This window comes from Mauremys reevesii, linkage group 12 (genome assembly GCF_016161935.1).
Source record: "Mauremys reevesii isolate NIE-2019 linkage group 12, ASM1616193v1, whole genome shotgun sequence".
Classification (NCBI taxonomy): domain Eukaryota; kingdom Metazoa; phylum Chordata; order Testudines; family Geoemydidae; genus Mauremys; species Mauremys reevesii.
In genome coordinates this window covers 2403610-2422643 of record NC_052634.1, presented here as the reverse complement: position 1 = coordinate 2422643, position 19034 = coordinate 2403610, and the positions used below count along the sequence as shown (strand labels likewise).

Sequence of the window (19034 nt, the reverse complement as noted above, 5' to 3'; positions counted from 1 at the left end):
AGCAGTGATTTGGGAAGAGGGGGGAACAGTGGGGTGGCAAAGTGTGCAGACGCCACAAAATTATTCAAGCTAGTTAAGTCCAAAGCTGACTGCAGAGTTACAAAGGGATCTCACAAAAGTGGATCACAGGGCAACAAGATGGCAGATGAAAATCAATGTTTCTAAATGCAAAGCAATGCACGTTGGAAAACATAATCCCAACCGTATATAGAAAATTGATGGGGGTCTAAATAAGCAGTTACCACTCGAGAAAGAGATAGTCACTGTGGATAGTTTTCTGAAAACAGTTCAACGTGGACCAGCAGTCAAAAAAGCTAACAATGCTAGCAAACATTGGGAAAGGGATAGACAGAAAATATCACAATAAAACTATATAAATCCCCAGAATATCCACATTTTGAATACCGCACGCAATCCCCATCTCACAAAAGTTATATTTGAACCAGAAAAAGTACAGCAATAGCCAACAAAAATGCTTAGGGGTATGGAACAGCTTCCCTATAAGGAGAGATTAAAAAGACTAGGTCTGTTCATCTCACAAATGAGACAATTAAAGGAGGATATGATAGAGGTCTATAAAATCATGAATGGTGTGGAGAAAGTGAATAAGGAAGTGTTATTTTCTCATAACACTGGAACCAGGAATCACCCAATGAAATTAATAGGCAGCAGGTTTAAAACAAACATGGGGAAATGCTTCACACAACTCAGAGTAAACCTACAGAACTCATTGCCGGGAGGCGTTGTAAAGACCAAATGTATAACTGGATTAAAAAAAGAATGAGATAAATTCATGGAGAATAGGTCCATCAATGGCCCATCAGGGACACAACCCCATACTCCAGGTGTCCGTAAGCCTTTGACTGCCTGAAGCTGGGATTGGACAACTGGAGATGGCTCACTCAGTAAATTGCCCTGTTCTGTTCATTCCATCTGAAGCATCTGGTACTAGCTACTGTCAGAAAACAGGAGACTGGGCTAGATGGACCAATATGGCCATTCTTATACCGAGTACCCAGATGCTGAGCTGGGTTTTGAAGCTCAGATATTTGAGCACAAACTAGTGGAGCGAGACAAAGCAATGTGACTCCTACGTAGCCTTTAAAAGTCTACACATTGTGATAATGTATTTATTGTGCAATTTCAACAGAAAAAAAAAAAGGAAAAACCAACTCCAAAGAAATCTAGCAACATATAACTTTATTGAAGCAGATTTGACAGTCAGTTAAATTGCAGGGGAAGAAACCATAAAACTGGTATAGCAAATGGCATATCAATACTGTTGTGGCTGTGGCTTACAACATCCAAACACCTGAATTCCCATCCACTGTTCCATAAAAAATGCTGTGACTACAGAGAGGGATATTTTATATATACACAGAATGTGCAAGGAAAGCGTTAACCCATTAGAGTAACCTAAGTAGGGGGCAGTACACTAGCAGCGTGTACTGTTCACTCTAGTAACACACAGAAGATTGTTAAAGTTCAGAAGTCCAGCTTCAAGAGTTTAAAAATAATTCGACATTTCAACTCTGTATTAATCCAAAGACATACCGTATGGACCAGATTCTGGACCTTTTACTCCCATTGACTATTACTTACTCATCTGAGTAGTCTCACTGAAGTCAATGTGAGTAAGGTTTATAAAACTGGGCCATATATCTAAATATATATACATATATATATAGTGTATGCTATAGGTCAGAGGTTCTCAAACTGTGGGTCAGGGCCAAAGCCGAAGCCCGAGCCCCAGTTTGGCAGGAGGCTAAGGTTACATGCCTCCTGCCCAGGGCAGAAGTCCTTGGGCTTCAGCTTTGCTCCCCACACCCCCAGCCCGGGGTGGCGCACTCAGGCTTCGGTCCCCTCTCCTAGGGTTGGGTAGTAATTTTTGTTGTCAGAAGGGGAGTCATGATGCACTGAAGTTTGAGAATCACTGCTATAGGTAATTACATGTATGGTACTTATTCCCTCTTTCCTGCTACTGAGATAAGCACTCTGACCATTTGGCTTTCAAAAGACCGCAGCAATGCTAGATTGCAGAATTATTTTAGTAAAATGGCATGATTCAATATGGAGTCACAGAATTGTATCCTTCTGACAGAAGGTGACTTTGTGGCTTTATCTTTCTAAGAGAGAGCAGGTTGCAGTGTTTTTTCAGCTGCAGGAGCCTGCTGGGCAATGAGGGAGGGGCTGGTTGAACTCCTGTCAGATTTGAGAACTCTGGACTAGCACTGCAGCTAGACAAAAGAGCTGTACTGATGTGGCACGAGGAGCCATGTTGAAGGCATGTTATTGTTATAGTTGTCCAAGTCATGGCCACAGGTGTCCTTAGCCAACAGTGCAGTAGAGTAGGACATGACCTCTTGACAGTTTTTCTTTCCCACTGGCATGATTTAAGCATGCACACGAGCACACACACACACTCATGCACACCCCTCTCTATACACAGGTACAGGATTTCATTGTAAATCGCTGCTTTTCTCATTTAAACTCTGGGAAATATCCTTCCACAGAGAGTCAAGCCGGACATGCAAATCCTCCAGAGGTGCTGAGCTGTCCTGAAACTCCTCTGAGTATGAGGACAGTGGAGACAGTTTGAACTTCATTTCTTCTGTCTCACGGTCAATGGTTCTGGTGAAGTTGTCTATCTGGAGGAATGTGTCCCTTCTGAACTCCTCGATTCTCTGCTGCACTTCCTGAGCCAGGCCCTCCATGTAGGGGTCCACAGCCCAGTTAGGGTCCACAGTAGTGCCAGCAATGTGCTCCCTGAGGCCACTGGGGTAAAGGCGCAGCTGCTCCTTGAGATGGTTCAGATTCCCCTGGATCTTCTGGTGGAGATCCCTGGCATTCTGGGTCAGCTTCTCAGAGAGCTCCTGGACGTACTGATTGAGTTTCTCCGGGCTGACTTTGGTGTGTGGGATGACGTTTCTATGGAGCTCTTCCATGTTGCGGTGGATCTCAGTCACCAGTCTGGCAGCATACGGATGGAAGACCTCCTTCACTTGGTCAGTATGAAAGGCTATTTTATTGGCATACTGAGACACAAACCTCTGAACTTCATCTACGCCTTCCAGAAACTGGGCCTTCATGTCTCCAGTGGGGGTGAGGTGCTGCTGGAGCTCCCTAGCTTTCAGCATGACCTGGTCCAGGAGATCTTGGGTGAATGGGGTCATCTGGAAGCGAAGCACTTCCAGGTTCTTGCTGATTTTCTGGTGCACCTCATCCACATAAGGAGAAAGTTTCACCCTCAGGCCTTCCAGCTCCTTTCTGATGAGCCTTCGCAGGCTGTCGGAGTCTTGGTAGAACCGGGGCTGAAGTCCTCTGTTGAGTGGGGCCAGTTTCTCGAGGAGATTTCCCATGTAGTTGACTCCTTCTTGGATACTTTCTTTCACTTTTCTGTAAGAAACAACAGACACACATTTCTAACTGCCTGAGCGCTGATTCCTCGTCCCAGCCCTTTTGTTACTTTACTAGCAATAATGACTGTACGGTTGGGTGCTGCATTAAGAAAGGGGGCTCTCAAAGATGTATAAAGTACTAACATTTCACCCCTTGACACCTGGGCCTTGGGTCGTAAGTGAAGATGAGTCTGGTGGGTCTCATCTTAGATTAGTCCCTTGTGGACTTTGCCCATAGAACAAAAACTACGTGGCAGAATTCGTCATGAGTCTAAGCTCAGGAGAGGCAAGCAGGTCGTGGGATAGATTAGGGAAGAGGTGCATTGGCAGAGCTGGAATGAGGGTCGTGAATGGAATAGCAGGGAGGGGACGCAGGTCAGGAATGAGGGGCATTGGCAGAGCTGAGTTGGGGTATCACAACTGCAATATAGCCCCCAGAGTGCTGGTTGCATAGCACTATATTGCTGCTGGTCTAACCAATATTACCAGCCACACCAGTCTCACTGTCCTGTCGCAGCAGAGAGCCCTTGCCTGCGGTCCTTGCTCCTGGTCTTGGCTGCTGGGCCAGAGCTCATGTTCGCCGAGCTGCAGGAATCAATTTTGGGTTTCCACGGGGCTTTTCTTTGTGGTATTTCAGTTATTATTGGGTAGGGCCAGCTGGGAGATCTCCAGCCACATAAGGGGGTGGATAGTATTGAGTCAACTGATGATTCACTCAACAGATCCGTTATTTGTTTTTGGAAATGCCAAGATGCTTATATATATGAAGGTTTTAGGGGCACTATGCCTCTCTAAAAATCAATCAATAAACCAATCAGCCTGGAAGCAATTGGAAGGCAGAGTGCAAGAACCAGATATTCTTTGGCCTCTGACAGGGCAATGGGCTTCAGGGTACTGCCTACAAATTCTTTAACCCCAGAGAACGAGGTACTCACTTGATCTCTTGGTCCAGCTTCATGCTCTGGGTATGTGCCATGCTGTCCTTCTCATGAGTCAGCTGGCTGAGGTAATCCCAGAACCCATTCCTCGCCTGTTCAGCCTGAGCAGCTGCATGGGGGGAACAAGAGCATTTAACAGAGTGACCCTGGGAGAGCCTTGGTGGCAAAGCATGAGGTTGTAGCAGGGAGGTGGCATGGGGCAGTTCTGTGAAGGGAAGACCCGGTGTTGGGAGCTGCTCTTAAACTGTTCACAGTCTGTAATCCCTGAGGCAGTATTTTATCCCTGGGATGTTCAGGAGGTTTGTCCACACTGACAAGTCCCAGGGGCGCCCCCTCCCCTGATTTCCAGAGCTGCAGCCCCCATTAACTTCAGTGGGAGTTTTGGGTGCCAGGCCCAGCATAACCAGAAGGATTCGTCAGGGGGGCTGACTCACATGACACAACAGAAGTGGAGGCCAGTGACACATGTTGGGTCCAGAAGCAGAGTTAAAGGAGCAGCGCCTGAGCCTCCCGTGACAGGGTCAGAGCTACCCTGCCTTGGGGTACAGCGATAGCATCAAAGGCGCAATACATCGGGGACCTGTTACTGGGGCATCTTACTGTGACACCTTTCTAACTCGCTAAGCTGCATCCTCTTGTAAGCAGCCAGTGCCCCCTGCCACGCAGCTGAATCCCCAGCGCTGCCCCGACCAAGGAGGGGCAGGGAGACCTTTCAACTGTCACGTCTAGAGCCAGGAAATGAGTCCCTGCACATAGTTATAGAGAAGATCACCAACCTGAGAAGGTGGCAAGGAGCAAAGCCAGAAGTGCAGCTTTGTGAGACATGGTCTGTCTGGTCACGGGGCTGGGACTCTGCAGAGAGAAACCAACCAGGAAGCAGTTAGTGGAGTTCCTGCCATGACCCAGGCTTTGCCTTCACTGTATTGGCTCATGGGGTGGGGGCCAGGTTCATTTTCCAATTACTGGATCTTCTTTCTGGGTTGCTGCTTTTTGCAATGACTCTCTTTAGATTGAAACACATTTCAGGTGGGGATTTAAATTGCATCTGGATGGCACAAAATCCCGATGGTGAACGTAAAATACAGCCAAAGAGGCCAGATTCTGCTACCCTCCCATTGAGTAGTATCTTCCCGCTTCATTGATTTCATTTCAGTGGGACCACTCAAGGTGTAAGGTATCCTCAGTGTGAGTAAGAGTATCAAGAACTGGCCCCCTTGGTCAGCAAGATAAACTGCCTCTGAGTGGGAGCAAATGATGGACACAAGCAATGGTTCCTGGCCATGACTAGGGCTTCATAGGCACTATCATAATACAAATAAATAAATCATAATACAAGTTCAGTGGTCCTTGTGAAGAGAGCACAGGTGACCTCAATTTGCACACATGCATGGTAATCACTCCTTTGTGTCAATATCACCGTTGGGTTGAAATTAGTTATTCCAAATGATCAGAGAGCTCAGCTCTGCACTGGGCACTGTTTGCAAGAGGTTAACTCAGAACAACCTCAGGGAAAACCATTTTAACAGATCCGTCCACCGATGTCATGGAAAACTCTGATACAGGTTAATTTCCAAACTTCTTACGGTGCTCTAAACCGCCCCCACATCTCACAGCTTTATGCCCTTGCGGAAATCCAGACGAGAGCACTATACCCTACTAAAGCATCTTTCATCCAAGGCTTTCAAAGAGCTTTGCAGTCTAAGTAATCCAGCATCACAGGCCACTGTAGCACACAGTAGATCGGCATTGTTATCCCATTTTAGCTGGTGAAACTAGGGTTCATAGAGTGTATCAGTGAAAGAGTTTGGTCTAGAATTCAGGAATCCTTCCCGTTCCCTGCTCTAACCACTAAACCATATTCCTCCAATGCAGAAATGGAACCCAGGAAACATGACTCCCAGTGTCCCTACACACTAGGTAACATTTTAAGAGGTGGGAATAGAACCCAGGAGTCCTGACTCACAGATTTCTGCTCTAACTTCTACACAACATTCCCCGGGAAATGCCTTGAGCTGCTGCAGAATTAACGAATTGTATGACCTGCACCTTACCTAGCTGCTGTTCACCTGCTGTCCTCTGTGAGTTGGCCCCCAGAGCGCGTGGCTCACGTTATATATGGATCAGTATTAAGCAGAAGTGCGCAGGTGACAAGAGGTCCCATATGCATCTGCAGAGCCAGGGGCTTTGGCCCTCACTCCATGTAAATACAACGTGGAGGTTCAAAGACATTTTCAGAGGATGACGTGAGTACCAGTCAGCTGACTGGCTCTCACAGGTCACTCACCACCCTCGCCCCACCCATCTGCCAGACCAGTTCAGTTCCAGCTCCAGCTCCCCCAGCCAACCACCTCGCTCCCCAGTGGCTTACAAAGTTAACCCTTTGTATGCTGCAGAAATTTATATGCCAGACATCCTCCTAAGCATCCACTGGGCTAGCAAGTTAGAAAATACCAGAGCCTGGGGCATCCAGAAAAAATAGCCAATCACAGGTCCTCGCCTTTCTCTTCTTGCTGGATAAGATGGTATCTTACCAGTGATAAGAGAGGCCTTGCTGGTTGCACTGCCCAGGTCTCTGGATTCGGGTGAAGCTGGATTCGGGGTTGACCTTTGAATCCCAGTCTCATACACCAAGACAAACAGAACTATCTGTAAACCCCCCAGACACTGTCTCTCCACCTCTGATTTGCTTATTCCGAGAACTGATCTGCAAACCTTTCCCTCATCTGGCTTTTGTATCACATTAATATCTAAGGCCTTTCTGGGAAACAGGCAGACAGGGTACTTCATGTTTTCAGCGTCATTCCCGGTGACAAGATGCATTATCGTCATGCAGATTAGAGGAGGTGACAATCTATGTATTTGGCAAAGTCCAGCCTGAGGCAAGGGTGAAGTTCCAGGCAGTCACTGACCCTCCTCTGACGCCAAAGTTCACCTCTCTCCCGGGAGCCATGCAAACAGGAGCAGCTCACGGGGGAGGGCTCTGCTGCACCCCCATTTTCCTCTCCAGCTGAACCCGAAGTCACGCTCCAGCCTGGACAGGTAGCTGGGGAGCTGCTCCTGCATGATGCCTATTATAACTCCCTCTAATAGGGCACCTTCCAGCCCCCGGAGGAACTTGGCCCTCGTCTGTCAATTTCTTCCATTATTATTATTCCCTTTAAAACGTTTTTCATGTGACTGTAGCACTGGGGTGAGGTGGCCTGGGGATCTAGGTTCTCTCCTCATCGCCAGGACAGGCGCAGCCCTGGTAAAGCTCCCCAGCCTTAACAGAGTGCCTCACACTGACCTCTTTAGGGCTGCGAGAGGCGTTCAGCCCCTCGCCTCACTACTGAGACTGCCCACAAGGGGGCCAATTAGTGCCAAGAATGAGGCTGGTGGTTTTGGGGACATGCAGAACCGGCCCCTGGGAACTGGAACAAGGCCACCAAAGAGCCACAAGCTGGGGACAACTTTCCGCCTCTCCCTGCCGGAGCCGAAAAGCTGCTCAGAGAGGAAAGATCTGTGTTGTTTATTGATGCAGGACTGAAGAGCCCAGAGCCTCACTGTGCAGGGCATTGCACAGCGCTCACAGCCTAGGTCTCATGAGCCATTCCCCCAGGCCTTCTTCAGTCATGTGAGGGGCGTGTCTCTCTGTGCCCTCGTTCCCCAGCCCTGCTGCCCCACTCCACACCCCGCTCCCACGGCTCCACAGGCACCCTGCGCCTCAGGAAATCGATCCTGATGCTGAGTTCACGTGGGTTTCTGACGGGTGAAGGAGCACAAGAGCAGGGGCTTACTGGGGCCCCTGCATCACTCTTTCACTCTGTAGCAAGGTGTCCCTTGGGGGTCTCCCATGCAAATACAGAGCCAGCCGAACACTGCTTAGTCTGTGAAAGCAGCCTGGCTGCAGGTCACAACAGCAGATTTGGTGTCACTTTTGGGAGTGAGTTGTGCCCTCAGCAGAAATCCAACCATTATTTCCGAGGGGACAGCGACTCGTCTTCACAACTGCCTGAGCTAGCTTGCTGCTGCCAAAGCAAGCCCTCTCCTTGCCACCCCAGGGTTAATCACCTTAATCCCAGTTTGACCCTCCTCATGGCCTGCTAATAGATAGGCCCAGCTTCCTGGGGGCCCCTGGGCAATGGGAATGCCTAGTGGGAGCTAGATAACACAATATCGCACTATCTGCTGTTTGCCTAGCATAGCACTCGCCTGGACTTCAGCAGGGCTGTCCTTAGAGAGGCGAGGGGCAGTCTGAGCTAAAGCCAGTGCAATGCCCAGAAGCTTCCCCTCGCTTCCATCTCCTGCAGAAATGGGGATGATGAAGATGATGATAAAGGCCGAGGATTGCTAGCAGCCAGCAGGAGAAGCCCTGCACCCACGGGTGTCAGATTAGCACCCCAGATGAAATCAGTCTCTCCACACAAATAAAACAATCCTGCTTCAGAGGCTTCCTTCCTGGGGTGTCTGAAGGAGACAACGCCCTGCTCCTCATTCCTTGCTGACAGTGCAGCGTAAGAAGTTCAGTGCACACACACACATGCAGACGCATTCACACACACAGAGGACAACACCACAACAGCGCTGGGCTGACCTACCCGGAGTTATGAAGGCATCTCCTCGTTTGGGGACTGTTCAGAGGCTGGGAATGTGGCGATATGCTTTGGATTCAGAGCAATGCATTCAAGGGCTTCCATTGCCACATCACCAACACCCCGGCCGTGGGGCCTGGATGGCTCTGGAGTGTAGGCAATCCGCCCCTCTAGATTACAGCGAGCACGGGGTGGTAGGCACCCAAAATGGTTTCCATGCATTGGCCATTGAGAGGCCTCATTGAAACAAACAGGTGGGTGGGTCCCCAGCCAGTTGCTGCAGGACAGGCATCCCCATCAGTCACAGCACTAACTAGCTCCTTGTTAGCAGCCTCAGTCAAGGGGATAAATGCACCATGGAGCCTGCAGTCCCTTCTCCCCCCGGGGAAAGGGAGCCCTTGGGCCAGGGCTGTGACAGTGTGGGGAAAAGCTGTCCCTGTTCCGTGGGTAGAGACCCTCGAGTGGTCAATCCAGTGGGAAGTTCACTAATAATTCCAGCCCTGGGGTTCTGCTCCCAGGCCAGGCTGAGCTGCTGCCAGCCCTGTGAAGAGCAGGGCCGAGGTGGACGGATGGCTGTAAGAACGCACAGCTGGCAGACAGAGTCACAGCTGCATATCAATATGGCTCAGATGTTAACCAGCCCCACCGCTGTCTGTAGCTAGCAGCCCTTCATGTGTCCCCAAACCACGCTCCCTCAGCTGGGGGTGTTCCAGGATACCTGCATTGACCTCAAAGGAGCTGCACCGATTTACCCCAGTGCAGGGTCTGGCTCCTTGTCTGTAGATGAAGGACACTATTAGAATAGGAAGTGGAGCCCAGGAAAACCAGAGTGCCCTGTTCTCAGGGCAGCAAATGTCTTAGCCCGGCAGAAGAGGACCCCTGGGAGACCCTGCCCACTCCTGGGACACAGGGTCTGCTGCTCAGGGAAGTGGAGTGGGGCAGAGTGGGGGATGCAGGAGAGCTCACAGCTGGCTGGTGGCTGCCAGGCTCAGGAGGGAATTGTAAGGGGGTCATTCTCAGGTGGGCAAGCCAGGGGAATGCTAATTCCCAGGGTTGGTCTGTTTATCAGTCCAAATTTAAAAAGTGTTTCCCTTGGATTTAAACCTCCCTCTGCAGTGTCTGTACCCCAGACACTGCAACAAGTGTTCTCCAACTAGCTCAATTCGTGGACCACAGCCTAACAGAGCCACTGTCTTGTGGACACCTCCCGTCCCTGCTTCCATCACCCAGCCCCATGCCCCACACTATTCATAACCATGCAGACCACCTTGCTTGGAGCAGGTCCCTTTCCATCCCCCACTGCCCAGACCCTGCTTCCCTCCCACTGGCAATCACCCGGCTGTATCCACAGGACATCCCAGCACAGGCTTTCCGTTGGTGAGAAGAAAGACAGAAAAAGAAAGACCAATCTTTCTCACTCTCCCCTCATCCAGCCTAGTTTATCCCCTGGTTTCCTGTTCAGACTCACTGGAGTGTGCAGGGCTCATTAATTTAACAAATTAGGCACTTCCTCCAGCCACTAGAACTGGGAAGGGACAGCACCACCCACCCCATGCACCCAAGGAAGAACCTAGGGCCTCTGCAGAACCAGTAATAGCAGAATGCGTCTCTTATGGGTCAGGCTAAGAGAGAGACAGAGTCGCCACGTGCATTTCTGTGTTGCAGTTTTATTTCAGCAGATACAGTAGGTGCAATTTTGGAGCGAGGGCAAGTGCAGGAAAGTCAGTAGCAGCACAGAGAGAGAGTCATCCAGCATGTGCAGGTCTCCGGGCATTCACAGCTCCGGGTGCCTTTCCCGCGCTGTGGCATGAGCTGCGGAACAGCCAGCAGGCCCTTGAGCCTGTCCTGGGGCTGGTTCCAGTGCTCTTCGCCCCGGCTCTGAGGTAGACAGTGGCTTGCCTTGTGCAGTGGAGGTGAGGGTGAGCAGGCGGCGATAGGAAGCGAAGCCGAGCCCTCTTAGGGATCCCCTCAGTTTTCGATCTGCTTGATGGTGCTGAGGAAGGAGGTGACCATGTCCCGCACGTCCTTCTCCAGGAAGCTGAGATGATCGTCCACTTCCCCAGCGTAGGGGCCCAGCTTCTGCCTCATCTCCTCCACCTTCTGCACCAGCTGCTTGTTGAAGGCCTCCCCGTAGGGGCCCACGGTTTGGCGGAACTCCTCAATCTTCTGTTCCATCTGCCCACTCAGGCCCTCCACGTAGGGGCCCAGGGACTGGCGCAGACCCTCGGCATCCGTGCGCAGCTTCTCCTTCAGTTCCTCGGCATAAGGGTTCAGCTTCAGGCGCAGCTCTTCCGCGCTCTCCGAGAGCTTGGCCTGCAGCTCCTTTGCACCCTTCTTCATCTGGAAGGACAGGCCCTCAAGCTGGCGATTGAGCTTGTCCTGCACGTCCTGGGCGTAGGGGGCCAGCTGCTTGCGCAGCTCCTCCACGTTCTGGTCTATCTTCACTTGGAGCTTGTCAGCCAAGGGCGCCAGCTTCTCCTTCATGTCCGCCACGTTTTTGTCAATCTGCTGCTGGAGCTGCTCGGCATAGGGGGCCAGGGCTGCCTGGAGGCCGTCCACATTCTCCTGCAGCTTGTCCCGCAGCTCTTGGGCATAGGGGGCCAGCTGCTGGCGCAGCAAATCCGCGTTCTGGTTGACCTGGCCACGCAGCTCCTCGGCATAAGGGCTCAGCTTGAGCTGCAGCTCCTGGATGTTCTTGCTGATGTGCTGTTGCACTTGGTCGGCGTAAGGGGACAGCTTGAGGCGCAGGTCCTCCAGCTCCTGCCGGATCTGCTCCTTCAGCTTCTCTGAGTCCTGGCTCAGCTTGGCATGCAGCTCGGTGGCGAAGGGGACCAGCTTCTTCTGCACATCCCCCGCGTAGGAGTTGACATTCTGGAGGTTGTCCTGGAAGAGGGTGCTGGGGGAGGAGGAGAAGGGAAGCTCAGCCCCTAGAGTGTCTCATCGATTCACTGCCCAGCTCCTGTCCCCTACCCTGTACCCTTGCAACTACATCTAGCGGCATTTCCAGGGCACCCATCTCTGTGCTCCCACCCCTGTCAGAGCAGACCTTGGCTGCAGACCTGCCTCTCAGTGCCTCTAGGGAACCCCGTCTCTTCCAGCTACCCTGCTCCTGACTTGGAGGGGCACGTTTCCCTGCAAGCCTATTGTCCTTATTGTTTTGCATGAGAGTGCGTCCCTCCCGCTTAGCGGGGCAGTGGGTCTGGCAGGCCATACGCCCTTGTTACATTGGGCAGCTGGCTTCTCTTTCATTGCTGCTTTTTGCAGTGCAGAGAAACAGGTACCAGAGCTTTACTCTCTCCACCCGTGCCAGCCCCGGGAACCTGCTCAGGTCCCATCCCTCCCACGGGCTCCAATACACCCCTCCCTACGGATCGCGGCATCACCCACCCACGTTCCCCCGTGGGGGCCAGGGGCCTGCTCTCAGGTATACTCACTTGAGCTGCTTGCTGATTTCAGATTGCTGGATCTGCTCCATCGTCTCCTTGGCATTGCCGGTCAGCTGGGTGAAGTAATTCCAGACCACATCGGCCACCTGCTGGGCACTGACATCTGCATGGGCCCCTATGGAGAAAGAAGAGCACCAGTGCTCAGCAGCATGTGCAGCCAGCCCAATGCCTGCCCCGCCCCTCTCCTATTCCCAGGGGTTTCCTTTCCATCCAGCCTCGCAGAGCATCCTAGATAGCCCAGTCACATGCCTGAGGCCACATCTCCAGGTGAGGCCCTCCTCCCTCCCCGCAGCCGACCCGAGCACGCCAGGAGCAAAGAGTCCAGGATGGCCACGGCTCTGCGGAGCAGGATGCTGGGACAGGAACAGGATGCAGCCCGAGAGGGCCCCCGGGCCCGAGGGCTGCACCTGCCCAGCAGGAGAGGCTGCTCTCCCTTACCTGTGATGGCGAGAAGTGCCAGAGCAAGGGTGACAGCCTTCAGAGACATCCTGCGCTCTTCGGGTTCAGGGACCGGCCAGGCAAAATGAGCCACTCTGCAGAGAGAACAAGATGCGTCAGTCTCCCTGTGTGCACTGACCCTGCTCTTCCTGCAGCGCCCCCACCCCGTGCTGAGCCCCTCGCTGTCACAGGGCAGGGTGGGACAAACGAGGTCAGCTTGGGATTCTGCCCCTCCTCCTGTCCCCCCGTCAAAGCACCCCTTCTTCCTGCTGGGCTGAGCTCCCCGCAGGGACCCCGCAGCTCAGCCTGGGAACGGCTGCGGATCCCTGTGCCCATCTCACCCACCCACTGACCCCTCTGGAGAGACCCTTAGCTGCCCGTCTCCCGGCTGCACCCCTTGTAGGATGCCCCTGCAGCCTTTCCCCAGCATGGCACTGTGCAGTGAAGAGCCAGGGACAGGGACCACTGCCCAGCAGGGCCTGTGGTCTCAGGGCTCCAGCTGCAGCTCCCTGCCAGAGGGGCTGGGCTGTCTGCTGCGCCCCCTTCCAGCCAGCTGACCTGTGCTGCTGCTGCTGCTGCTGCTGCTGCTGCTGCTGCTGCTTGGCTGCCGGTTGTGCCCTGCTGGCCTGTATTTATACCGCAGCCAGCAGCCCCGGCCGGCTTCCACGCAGGCTGGTGACACAGTCCCCAGGGCTTGGACTTTAGTAAGGACCCAACGTGGAAGCTCCTGACGTGACGTGTGCACGGGTGTGTCGTTATCTGCTGGGACGCGATGCTGGAGATTGGGGGGGGGGGGGAGCACTGCAGGGAACCAGGTGTAACTCCACGGCAGCCAACGGGTGTGGACATGGGCGAGGGAGAGCAGAACTGGACCCAGCCCAGGCCATTTGCTGGGCTCGTGTCTGGGACTTTCCACTGAGGTGACCCGAGGGGGATCCCGTCTCCCTCCCTCTGCTCAGCAGCTAGGGAGAGGTGTTGTGAATCAGCCCAACACAGCAGGTAGCTCTGCAGAGCGGGGAGGGGGCTGCCCGGGGAGGGGGCCCTGGGATAGCACTTTTTATTTTGCAGGGTCAGGACCAAGAATGAAGCACTTTTTGCCCAGCCAGGCACAGAGGCCAGGCCGAGTCCCGGGCTGCATGTCTTCCCAGCCGATACAGGAGGGGAACTCTCAGCTAGCAGGAAAATCACTGGCAGCCTCTGCTGAGAAAGAGCCCGCCTGCCCCGACCCCCCTGGCCATCAGTCCCCAGCCCTGCTTGCAGATGCACCTGCTGAAGCAAATCGCTGTGGAGCTGAGACCCCCATAATCCTGCTTGCAGGGGTGGATGTGAAGCTGCTGCATGGTGGTAAGAGCGGGGCTGGAGGCATGCAGAACACTCAGGCTCTGCTCCTGGCTCCGCCACTGGCTCTGGAGCAAGGCTCATCACCCGGCTCGGTGCCTCAGTTTCCCCTTCTTGTAACATGGGGCTGACGCCGTGAGCTCCCCGTGAGGCGCTTTGGAATGAAAGGGGCAAGAAAAGGGCAAAGTACATTTAACATCAGTTCCACCCTTTGGTCCTCACTGCCCCCTCCCCAGCCAGCTTTGCTGCCCTCCTGGAGCCCAGCTTCCAGGTGCACCGGGGTCCCTCTCCGTACTGAAGCCCTGACGGACCCACCCCACACAGGCTCTGGCTGGCCTGGCAAGGGGCCCACTTCTCATACATCCGTCCCATGATTGTGAGAAGAAAAGTCTCTGCGCTGAGCCACCTCCCGGCCGTCTGGGACATCAGAGCACAGGGGTCATTGGGCCAGAGCCGCAGCTGATGTGAAGCAGTGCGGTGACTCTGCTGGATCTGCCCTGATCACCACCCGCTGGGGATCCGACCCATGGTTTGTCATTCCAAGACACCCACACACAGTGTGTGTGTGTGTGTGTGTGTGTGTGTGTGTGTGTGTGTGTGTGTGTGTGTGTGTGATACGACATGTCATGCAAAAAGATGTCACTGTGACCAAGCCCCTAAACTCAGTGTGGGTCCTTCTCCCCCCACCTCATTGGCCATTTCTGCAGGCACTGCCTAGCTGGCCTGGCTGCTCCCCGTGCTGCAGGTGGCCAGGTGATGGGCTGCCGCCCCAGCACACCTGGATCAAAGGTCCCAGCTGAGGAGGGAGGAACCAGTTCCAAGGAGGCCAAAGAAACGTCAACAGCCCAGGCCTGATTCTCCAGCTGCCCAGCAGGGCAGAGGCCAGCAGTGCACACTCGGGTCAGGTATGGGGGGCTAGGAGCAGAGCGTGCACCCAGCCAGCCCTCGAGTGCAGAACGCCTGTGCCCCTAGAGCTGCAGACAAGCACGCGGCGTGTGTACGGGGGGAAGGGGCGTGTAATGGCTCTGGGAACACCGGGGCCAATGCGACTTGCTGCATATCCTGTGGGAGGAGGGAGCAAGCCCAGGATTTCCATAGGAGGCGCTGGCACTGGACAGGCCTTGGCAGACGCAGGCCCAGCCCCACTCAAACCCCACAGCATGCTTAGTGCCAGTGTGTGAGAAGGCTGGGGGCAGATCAGGGGCACACCAAGGGCTCAGGAGCCCAGCACAAAAAGAAACTGATTCTGGAACCCTCCCACCTCAGGCCCATGGCAGCCCAAGCCCCAGCTCGCACGGCAGAGGAAGCTGTCAGCGCCCAGCAAAGACTAATTGCCCAGCAACATCCCACAGGAGGGGGAAATGTGCCCCAGTCCCAGCGGACGCTGTGCTGCACGAGGTCGGGGAGCCCTAGGAAGCGTTAGCACCGCGGCCAGCAGTGCAGGTGCTGCTTGTCTAGCATTTCCTTTAGCTTTGCCTCAGCCAGGGCCTGGCATGTGCCGAGTGTCCCCAGCTCTCACTGACCTACCCAGCAGGGGCGGTGCTCAGCACACTGCAGGATGAGGCCCAAGATGCTTTGCCCCAGGCAGCAGGCACAGTGCCCTGCACACCACGGGACAGTGACGGGTGCAGAGGAAATCTAGCCTGGCCCACACCTCCAGCTGTGTCCAGGGCAGGGCGGGTTTGTATATGGGCAAAGTGGCTATTTGGCTTTTCTGCCCAGCGCAGGGTCAGTCTCCCAGCAGGGATGGAGGGAGGCGACCGCTCCGCATGGCCATGCTCCACCGCTCTGCTGACTTCGGGCAGGGCTGGATTGAGCAACACGGTCTGCGGGTGTTTGCTAACCAGACGCTGGTGTCAAAGTCCTGGCTTCCAGCGTGGTACTGCCGAGGTTGGGCGGGAGGCAAAGTCTGAGTGCACATTGGCTGCACCGAGGCTCGGCTCGGCTCTGCTCCACTCCCCCCTCTCGGGCTCAGTTACTGAACGAGGGCAGAGGGCCTAGGTATGTGCTGTGTGACGGAGCCGGAGCAAGGCCCTGCACACACGGCTACCGCGTGGCCCTGCTCAGACACTTCAGTCCTGATTTGCAGAAAGCACCGTCTGGTCCATCCCCTGCGTTCCAGACAGATCTGCCGATGCACCTCAGCCCTGAACCCCAGCACCCCCGTCTCCGCCAGCCTTCCCTGTGCCCAGCTCTGCCAACGCACCTCACCCTTCACCCACAGCACTCCCATCTCCAGCCCTTCCCCTGCAGTCTGGATCTGCTGATGCATGTCAAGTCTTGACCTGCCGCCTCCCCCATCTCCCACCCTCTAATTGACAATTAGGCCCCATTGTACGAAATCAAGGCTTGCTTTTGTGATGTGTCCAAATCTGCAGCAGGGAACAGACTGAGCTTCAGGAAGTTCATTCTCCTTGTGAGCTAAGGCGCTGTGCAGCCAGCTGCCAGAGGCTCATGTTTACCCCTGGAATTGCCCCACTCTGGAAACAAACTGTATCCAGACCATGGACAAGCTAGTGCTCTAAAAATACATCTGCCTGGAGGACCCATCACTGGGCCAGGGAAAGAGCGGCTCAGTCCCACCTGCAGTTCCACCAGCTCGGCCAGCGGAGAGTGGCGAGCTCCTGGGACAGCGTCTCCAGCCGAGCACTCCCCACAGTGCCCTGCATGCTGCCAGCCCAGAGCATCCTCCCTGCTCCACGCAGCCAGGCGCTGCAGGGATATGCCGGCTGCTCGCAGCTCGGTCTCAGCACAGCCCCAGCCCCTGGCAATCCTGGCCGGCATTGGGGCACCCAGCGCAGCCCTAGAGCGGCAACTGCAGAGCATACGGCACAACGTTCCCACAGGGCCCCTCCCAGGGCAGCACGGAGACCACGCTGAGTCTTTCCTCTCTTGCTCGTTGCAAGGCTGAGGGCCTGTCCCAAACCCCCACTGGGAAGGTGAGGCCAGGGTGGCCGTGCCCGCCTGTGACATGGCTGCTGGCCACAGCCCTTCTGCCCTCGCTGAGCGGGCCAGCCCCCTCCTGTTGGTAAGGTGGATACAATCACCAGTGCCCGGGCTCAGAAGCAGGATCCCAACTGGGCACGGCTAACAGGGACCCCTCACCCAGCCAGAGCCCTGGCTACGCATTCCTCCTGCCGCCACTGCCCTGAGCACCTGCACAACAGACAGGCCCCCACATGGCCTCAAGGCTGAGACTGGGGGCAAACGTGCCTTTAACCCACCGGGAGCTTCCCCAGTTGTGGGGCCCGACGGGCAAGTTAGATAGTCTTCGGTACAAGATTAGCCCCATTCCCCTGACCACTCCCCCAGCTTGTCCCTCGTCCCGGGGGCTGCAGCCACTGGTCTCCTTCATGACCACACGCATGGGGGGCCTGCAGGCTTGGGGGGGCTATTTCCCACCCCCTGGATGGCACTCGCTGTCCTGCTGAGTTTCCCCTCCCTCGCCCTGTGCTAGAGAGCAACCCGCCTTATCGGAGTCCTGCCTCGGGGCTGCAGGATGAGAGTAGCCGCTCAGCACTGACATAGGGCTTGGAATGGGCCCTTGCCCCCACGAGGGTATCCCCCACCTGACATCATAGCCCTCGCTTTGTGACATCACAGACGTTTCCATGGCAGCCCCTTATGATGTCACAGGGCGCGGTTCAGCCCTGAGGAGGGGAACGAGCAGCAGCAGGAGGAGATGGAGCCTGAGCGTAAGACAAGCCACCTAAGCGCTGCGGGAGAAATGGAGAGCGCCGGATGGGCACAGCTCCAGGCCTCAGCGCAAGTCTCCCCCCTCTCCCTCACCCGAGTTTTGCCTAGTTCACATTTAAATGTCTCCCCGCAGCTCGTCCCCCAGCCAGTGGGACCCCAGAGCTTCCCCAGAGATGCAGCCCATTGGCTCCCGGGCCCAGGCTGCAGCTCACCTGCGACGTGTTATCACCGGTTCACAGTACAAGGTGACTGGGGCAACCGGCTAGTGGCAGGGCTCCATGGGGATGACGCCACCAGAGTCCAAAGAGCCCTGGCTGCTGCCCTGCCCTGGCCGAAGAAGGCCTGTGTGCAGGACACCAGCTAGCTGGAGACCTCGGGGAGGAAGATGCCAGCAGCAGCAGCAGGATTTCCCGGCTCACCCTGGGAGCAAAGCAAATGCAGGGCTGGTCTGTGCGCTCATACCATCCCTCCCCTACCAAACCCAGCAAGCCTGGAGCTACAGAAAGGCTGAGCTGCTTGTTACCGTGCTGATGGGAACCGCGGTGTCCTGCTTCAGTGCCCAGAGCTACCAATTAGTCCCTCCGTGGGCAAGTCTCTCTGGGTCTCTGCTCCCCACTTGTGAAAAGGGGGAACTTCCTGGGCCAGTCTGTGTATCTGCTGCCAGCTCCTGGGGCAAGGACTGTCTGTGCAGGGCTGGGCCCTCTGCTTGCTGCTGTAATATGCCTCAGGGGCCTCCCCTCCAAACCTCGATGCAGCTCAGCTGTGCTGCAGCCTGGCCTCCCTTCCACTCATTGCTGCAGCTGAGCCGGGCATGCTCCGCAACTGGGGCCTGGCCTGGAAGCTAGCAGGGCTGTAGCTGGTGCTTAGGGGGTCAATGTGACTGGGGCATGACATGGCCTGGAGCCTGGGGGCTGTCACCTGGGCCAGAGCCAGAGGGTCATCAGAAGCAGGGTCACCCTGCTCCTCCTCTCCCTCCCTGGGGGGATGGAGGTTGGACCTGGGTCTCCACTCTCCCTGGGGGAGTAGCTGGCCAAGGCCCAGAAAACTCGTCAGTAACCAGGCAATCCAGCATCCCACGTGGGCCCAGCTGCCCTCTTCCTGCTGCTGAGGTGCTGGCACTGCCCCTTCTGCCAGCCAGGACAACGGGGGAGCAGCCCAGGCCTCACTCGGCTCTTGGTGCCTTCGGGAGCCGCTGCGCTGAGCACAGGA

At 55.1% G+C, this 19034-nt stretch overlaps 2 protein-coding genes across 5 annotated transcripts; both read right to left on the bottom strand.

The window, feature by feature from the left end:
• Nucleotides 1–1183: 1183 nt before the first annotated feature.
• APOA5 (apolipoprotein A5) lies at nucleotides 1184–6975 on the bottom strand. 2 transcript variants are annotated; one of them, XM_039496073.1, is made up of 4 exons: nucleotides 6868–6975; nucleotides 5113–5188; nucleotides 4334–4445; nucleotides 1184–3396 (listed from the first exon to the last, which is right to left on the bottom strand). In XM_039496073.1, the coding sequence occupies exons 1-4, from the start codon at nucleotides 6958–6960 to the stop codon at nucleotides 2460–2462; spliced, it is 1218 nt and encodes a 405-aa protein (XP_039352007.1). In that variant the 5' UTR covers nucleotides 6961–6975; the 3' UTR covers nucleotides 1184–2459. The 2 variants fall into 2 exon arrangements, with proteins under 2 accessions (XP_039352007.1, XP_039352008.1); XM_039496074.1 differs by lacking the exon at nucleotides 6868–6975 and adding an exon at nucleotides 6388–6585.
• A 3893-nt stretch (nucleotides 6976–10868) lies between these two features.
• Nucleotides 10869–18527, bottom strand: APOA4 (apolipoprotein A4). Of its 3 annotated transcripts, none has more exons than XM_039496801.1 (4): nucleotides 18349–18527; nucleotides 12792–12886; nucleotides 12342–12468; nucleotides 10869–11803 (listed from the first exon to the last, which is right to left on the bottom strand). In XM_039496801.1, the coding sequence occupies exons 2-4, from the start codon at nucleotides 12838–12840 to the stop codon at nucleotides 10876–10878; spliced, it is 1104 nt and encodes a 367-aa protein (XP_039352735.1). In that variant the 5' UTR covers nucleotides 12841–12886; nucleotides 18349–18527; the 3' UTR covers nucleotides 10869–10875. The 3 variants fall into 3 exon arrangements, with proteins under 3 accessions (XP_039352735.1, XP_039352737.1, XP_039352736.1); XM_039496803.1 differs by lacking the exon at nucleotides 18349–18527 and adding an exon at nucleotides 18038–18076; XM_039496802.1 differs by lacking the exon at nucleotides 18349–18527 and adding an exon at nucleotides 13350–13399.
• Between the last annotated feature and the right edge of the window lie 507 nt (nucleotides 18528–19034).

Excerpts from the sequence above, each read along its gene's own strand:
- APOA5 (XM_039496073.1), bottom strand. The coding sequence starts at position 6,960 with ATGAGACTGGGATTCAAAGGTCAACCCCGAATCCAGCTTCACCCGAAT. Across the intron at positions 4,446-5,112 it reads GCTCCTTGCCACCTTCTCAG|CTGCTCAGGCTGAACAGGCG; the intron begins GTTGGTGATCTT and ends CCCCCCATGCAG. Across the intron at positions 3,397-4,333 it reads AAGCTGGACCAAGAGATCAA|AAAAGTGAAAGAAAGTATCC; the intron begins GTGAGTACCTCG and ends TGTTTCTTACAG.
- APOA4 (XM_039496801.1), bottom strand. The coding sequence starts at position 12,840 with ATGTCTCTGAAGGCTGTCACCCTTGCTCTGGCACTTCTCGCCATCACA. Across the intron at positions 12,469-12,791 it reads GGCACTTCTCGCCATCACAG|GGGCCCATGCAGATGTCAGT; the intron begins GTAAGGGAGAGC and ends CTTTCTCCATAG. Across the intron at positions 11,804-12,341 it reads GAAATCAGCAAGCAGCTCAA|CACCCTCTTCCAGGACAACC; the intron begins GTGAGTATACCT and ends CTCCTCCCCCAG.